The following is a 6,167-nucleotide window of genomic DNA, read 5'->3' as shown; positions in this document are numbered from 1 at the left end:
CTCCTCTCAATGCTGTGTGTGAATCTTAGCTGGAATGTGATGCCATAAATGACTGGGAATGACTGGGACAGAGTGCAATGGGCTACTATTTACACTGTACTTCACTCCTATACTTGTCCCTGTCCTGGGAAAATGAATAAGGGAGTGATTGATTCAAAGAGAGAGGAAATGTGACGAATAAAGGAAGCGAGTGAATGTGTGTTCAAGGGAGAGAGAGAGAGAGCGCTAGACATGGGGATGAGTGAAAAGTGGACTAAAGCTACCTGCTGGCTTCTTCCATATACGGTCGTAGAGCCAAGAGCCAGGCCTGTGAACTACTCTGACTGTGTGAGTGAGCAATGCAGGGAGTGTGTACATATCTGTGCATGTTGTAGTGCATGCATGAGTCACGCACGGCACCCAGTGATAAAATCAATGTCAGACAAAATATCTGTCAGTGAGGGGTTTGTGAGTACAAAATTGGGTGATACCGCCCTTTCTACATATAATTCTGTGGGTCGCCTAATGGAGAAGAACACAACATCCACATGCACACACATACATACACACCGCACACAGCCTTAAAAAGCGAGATTCATTAATTTCTCTAGACTGGTCACATGACATGAGCAGTGCATTCTTCCCCCCCATGTGACTAGCACCAGCATCTCCTTATAGGGATGTCATCCAAAGGAACTTAAAGGGATGGTTGTCCTGCTGCCCTGTGTGTGTGTGTGTGTGTGTGTGTGTGTGTGTGTGTGTGTGTGTGTGTGTCTAGAGCAGGATAATGCCACTCTGAAAAACTAATTCCCTGATCAGCTTATTCACCCCCTTCTATCCTTAGTGTCTCTGTGTGGTCACTTCCTGTGTGCATCTGCAGAGGTGAAGCACTGTGAAACCTACTTCCTGTCTTGTTTGGAGAGCCGGTTCCCATATATCCTTATTAGGAACACACAGAGCCAGTAAGAATTCCTACTGTAAGTTTATGAGTCTTTGACTTGTGCCCTTATTGAGTTAAAACAGCCTCTCCAACTTAAGTTTGTGAAACTTATAAAATATGCTTTGCATAAAGACTACAAAGTGTGTTACCATGAAAATAAATAAAGTGTGTAAAACAGTATTTAAGGTTGAACCTGAAGCCTTGCATTACATATTTTTGTGTGTCAATGAGCAGGTGTGTATATGCATATCGAAGTTAGTCAGAACACTCAATACTAATTTCACAACATGCCTCACAGTTCAATTTGACACCAAATATAGGCGTGTTCTGGAAATGATACACCTGTCAAGCAAGGTTAATCTGCCCCCTCCACTCACATAAACATTACAAGTGATGACAGATAAGAGATTCACTGTCACTATGTGTGTGCCTGTGTGTGTCTGTGTGTGTGTGTCTGTGTGAGAGAGAGAAAGAGAGAACCTGGTATGTCAGGGCCGACGTGTTAATCAGGGTGTTAACAGTGCTGTCAGCGACCCTGAGATTGTAACCACCCCATGTACTGGCACAACTAACCATGAGTATCTTCCTTGAATTTGCTAATGCATTAGCACAGTGCAATTCAGTTCTGTTTTTGTGTTTCACTTTAAATGAATCATGGACTTGTTTGTCTGTGTCCCGAACTTATCCTCCAATGCACAAATAAAAATTATAAGACAACAGCAATAATCAAATGTGGTTAAAAAGTTTGTGTGATCACTGAGAAAATGGGGGCCCCTTGCCAATGTGGATAAAGTCGGGGATTAAAACAATAGGATAGATCGATTCGCATCAAAATGTGCTTATTAGCTAAGTGTAGCAACATTAAAATTACATGAAAGCTCATAGCCTCTGTCAACCTGTTTCTACTCAAGAAGACTGTGATTTGCAGCCAGAGTTCTGATATTTATTGTGTAGCCTATCAAACTTGTGTATGACTCCCATTGCGATCATCATAATAAATAGATAGATAGATAGATAGATAGATAGATAGATAGATAGATAGATAGATAGATAGATAGATAGATAGATGTTTATTGATCCCAAGAAAAATGGGAAATTCCGGTGTTACAGCAGCAAAATCAGTCACAAAGCACAGAATATAAATATAAATGAAATACTAGGAAAAGATGATGAATGATATAAAACGTGTTTTATTGAACAATGAACGACCCCGTATCGATTGCATATCGGTTATATGTTTTGTTGTCTGTCCCCTCTGACTTGTCAGAGTGCAAGACTGTATCTGCATGCGCCACACCCAGTGGATGCGACTGGACCAATCAGAGGGCGCCGTGCAGAAAGTTTTCCTTTTATGGAGAGGGGATGCAGCGCGAGCTCTGTTAAAACCCTGCAATTTATTGGCCTCCATTGCAGTCGAGTCCAGACATCCTACTGGAGTGTAGCGCTCGTTCACAGCCAACCTAAGCCGACAACCCTCCCTCAAACAGGTAAGACAACTGCTGAACAACGATGAAAGTTTTTATTACAATTTAAATGCATTTCTTTAACACAATGCGAACGTAATGTTTAGCCTGCCAATTGAAGTTATCGGTATGTTAACGTTAAGTTATGATGTGAGGTTCTCTGTGTGACTTCCATCAAGTTGAAGCAACCATTTTTATTTTTATTTTTAAGCTGCTGCTTTAAATTTTCTCGATCCCGTAACGTTAGACTGCCATTCATTCGTTTCTGATTAGCACCGTTACAGTTTAAAGGGGTATACCAGTAACAACAACGTGAATGTTTCGCCATGCTGTCACTTACGTTTAACACATGGTGTGACATAATCCCCATGATCCGTGCTGTCATCACTTCATCCGTTTAATAAATCAGCGTTCGAAGAGCTTGACCTTCTCGTCTACATGTCAGCCTCTGCTGTGGCTCGGTCCCCGGGTTTGGTGTCTCCGATTGCAGATTAGACTTAATTTAAAATATTGTCAATTAAAAAGCTGCGTAGAAGTGGTAAAATGTGACATTACGGCAACTAAGTGATGACTTACCGTTACATTTAACAAATGTCAGGTATAGTTAGTTTTTTTTTTTTTTTTTTTTCTCAACATAATCTTAACTATGGTGTCACAACGGTAGGCTACACCTGATGAACAAGACAGCAGATGGACGTTCACTCATCTCCTGTAGCCTATCAAAGCGTGCGTTAGGGATGTGTAGATGGTTAACTCAGCTGGGACTCCGGTGAAGGGAGTGGCCGGTGTCTGTGTCATTTGAGGTTTAACGACACATTGGGCGGCTTCACGGCCCGGGCCGCCGTCTCCTGAGCTGCTCTCACTTTTTCCTTATATGGCCAGACAGTGGGAGAAACCGCCTTTTGTTTCTCAGCTCTGGAATTCGACTGGGACCTGCGCCACTGCGACATCCAGCGTCCACTCGTCATAATCACAAGGCTTTAACCTAGTTGATTACCAGATGTAACGCACAACTGTCAAAGAGCATCAGTTTTAAACAGTTCATCCCCCCCCTTCATCCCTTTTCTCTGTCCAGAAAATGGATGACGAAATCGCCGCCCTCGTTGTTGACAACGGATCCGGTATGTGCAAAGCTGGCTTTGCAGGAGATGATGCTCCACGTGCTGTGTTCCCCTCCATTGTTGGACGTCCCAGACATCAGGTATAATTTCTTCCTAAATTGATAAACTATGAAGAACAAAGCTTGTAGAAACTGTCCTACATTTCTGTTAATCTTTTCTTTATTTTTTCCTATTTGTCTTTCAAAGGGTGTGATGGTTGGTATGGGCCAGAAAGATAGCTACGTTGGTGACGAGGCACAGAGCAAAAGGGGTATCCTGACCCTGAAGTACCCCATTGAGCATGGTATTGTCACCAACTGGGACGACATGGAGAAGATCTGGCATCACACCTTCTACAACGAGCTGAGAGTTGCCCCTGAAGAGCACCCTGTCCTGCTCACAGAGGCTCCCCTGAACCCCAAGGCCAACAGGGAAAAGATGACCCAGGTAATGAGGGCTGACACACGGACATTTCCTCTCAATCAGGAAACTCTCTCCGCTCAACTGTAGGGCGCTACAACAGGAACTTGTTGCTGCTCAGCCATCTCTTGTGCTCAATCTGTCAATTTCGTCCTGCTCCTTCAATCTCCAGGTTTCTTCTATCCTGTGCTGATCTTTTCATCTCTGCGGATGCTTCAGGTGTCTATCTAGCTTCACTGTGATGCATCAGGAATGACTTGTTGCAGCATGGATACTGCTGATTACAAATTGGGCTCGTTTTAGACCAAGCAGCTAACTTCACTTTTTCTGCATGATGCAACCAATGACAGGGCAGGTAGCTGCACTCATATTGTACAGTCAACATGACCAAACTAAAATATAGGTTATTGTATTAAAACGGGCCGGTGTGCTGTGCTTTTCTCAATCTACTAACCAGTCCTGGCTTACTTCAGGTTACTTTGACTCACTGACTCATCTCGTCTTCTGTGTCCTCCAGATCATGTTCGAGACCTTCAACACTCCCGCCATGTATGTGGCCATCCAGGCTGTGCTGTCCCTGTACGCCTCTGGTCGTACCACTGGTATTGTCATGGACTCCGGTGATGGTGTCACCCACACAGTGCCCATCTATGAAGGTTATGCCCTGCCCCATGCCATCCTCAGGTTGGACCTGGCTGGCAGAGACCTCACAGACTACCTCATGAAGATCCTGACTGAGAGGGGTTACAGCTTCACCACCACAGGTTGGCATCAAACAAATCTTAGACACTAGGGGATACTGATCAGAAACTGGATCTGACTATAAAATGTCTTGTTTTACAGCTGAGCGTGAAATTGTGCGTGACATTAAGGAGAAGCTGTGTTATGTTGCACTGGACTTTGAGCAAGAAATGGGCACTGCTGCCTCCTCTTCATCCCTGGAGAAGAGCTACGAGCTGCCTGACGGACAGGTCATCACCATTGGAAATGAGAGGTTCCGTTGCCCCGAGGCCCTCTTCCAGCCTTCTTTCCTTGGTAAGAAATGTTTTTCAATCGGTGAACTAGTTGACATACTTATAGACTTGAGTTGGATAACTATCAGAGGGAGTCAATGGTTGGGAATCGGGGGTGGGGGTATAGCAGAAGGGATGACTTTATATTTTTAAGCATGTGGAACAAACTTTTGTCTACTTTACACCCTCTCACAGGTATGGAGTCTTGCGGTATTCATGAAACTACCTTCAACAGCATCATGAAGTGTGATGTGGACATCCGTAAGGACCTGTACGCCAACACTGTCCTCTCTGGCGGTACCACCATGTACCCTGGCATTGCTGACCGTATGCAGAAGGAAATCACTGCCCTGGCACCCACCACCATGAAGATCAAGGTATGGCATTACTCTGACTTGCAGCCTCCCTGGGGCAATGATACAATTTCCAGAAAGCTCTTTGCCTCTACTTTCACTTAGTTGCCAAACATGCAATATAGAAGCCCTCTGCTCATCTTCTAGCCTCTCCTGCATTTAGTGTAGACTAACAAATTGTAGGATGTCAGTGCATTTGCCAACAGTTTATTTGACATTTTAACTGTTTTTCTGCAGATCATTGCTCCCCCAGAGAGGAAGTATTCTGTATGGATTGGTGGCTCCATCCTGGCTTCCCTGTCCACCTTCCAGCAGATGTGGATCAGCAAGCAGGAGTATGATGAATCCGGCCCCAGCATTGTCCACAGGAAGTGCTTCTAAACGGACTTGTCATTCCGCTTCCCCAAAACACACACTGCTACAAACCCAAACGACTGGCTCTGCATACATGCCTACACCAACACACTGGTGTATGCTGAGCCCATTACACTCTTCCCACTTTCCCTCATCACTGGCTATAGCACCATGCCCCCTGATGGGGAGAAACTCTGCAGGAAGTACAGAGCGTCCCAGGCGGTGTGAAATGTGTGGAACATGATGTCCATTGTCGTGTTTGTGTAGGTCCTTTTCAGATGTGTTTGTTCACCACCTTATTTGCCTCTATGAAGGTTTATTTTCTGGTTGGGTTGGCACCGCCCAACAGACGTGTAGTATTGCTTATGTAAATTATGTAATCTTTTGTTTTTGTAATTTCAGCCTTAAGCAATACTTGGTCTAGTTTCTTTTGTCATTCTGCAAAAGACGAAGCTTCTACCTTGTATGATGTATGAAGGTTTGTGCATGGGGCTTCAAGCCTCTGGTGTACACAACTTAATAAAGCGCACATGTCTAAAATTTTG

The 6,167-nt window shown here is 44.3% G+C and overlaps 1 protein-coding gene across 1 annotated transcript; it reads left to right on the top strand.

Annotated features, from left to right (window-relative positions):
- The first annotated feature begins 2,261 nt into the window (after positions 1-2,261).
- On the top strand, positions 2,262-6,167 carry actb1 (actin, beta 1). Its single transcript, XM_034885660.1, has 7 exons — positions 2,262-2,406; positions 3,458-3,583; positions 3,690-3,929; positions 4,420-4,666; positions 4,746-4,937; positions 5,111-5,292; positions 5,506-6,167. Exons 2-7 carry the CDS (start codon positions 3,461-3,463, stop codon positions 5,647-5,649), a joined length of 1,128 nt encoding a protein of 375 aa, XP_034741551.1. The 5' UTR covers positions 2,262-2,406; positions 3,458-3,460; the 3' UTR covers positions 5,650-6,167.

Source organism: Etheostoma cragini, chromosome 2 (genome assembly GCF_013103735.1).
Source record: "Etheostoma cragini isolate CJK2018 chromosome 2, CSU_Ecrag_1.0, whole genome shotgun sequence".
NCBI lineage: Eukaryota > Metazoa > Chordata > Actinopteri > Perciformes > Percidae > Etheostoma > Etheostoma cragini.
Note: the sequence above shows the minus strand (reverse complement) of the source record. Positions and strands in the feature narration are given on the sequence as shown.

Bases quoted from the DNA above. Each gene is read 5' to 3' on its own strand.
- actb1 (XM_034885660.1), top strand. From the start codon at position 3,461: ATGGATGACGAAATCGCCGCCCTCGTTGTTGACAACGGATCCGGTATG. The intron at 3,584-3,689 runs GTATAATTTCTT...TGTCTTTCAAAG, and splicing joins TTGGACGTCCCAGACATCAG to GGTGTGATGGTTGGTATGGG. The intron at 4,938-5,110 runs GTAAGAAATGTT...ACCCTCTCACAG, and splicing joins CTTCCAGCCTTCTTTCCTTG to GTATGGAGTCTTGCGGTATT.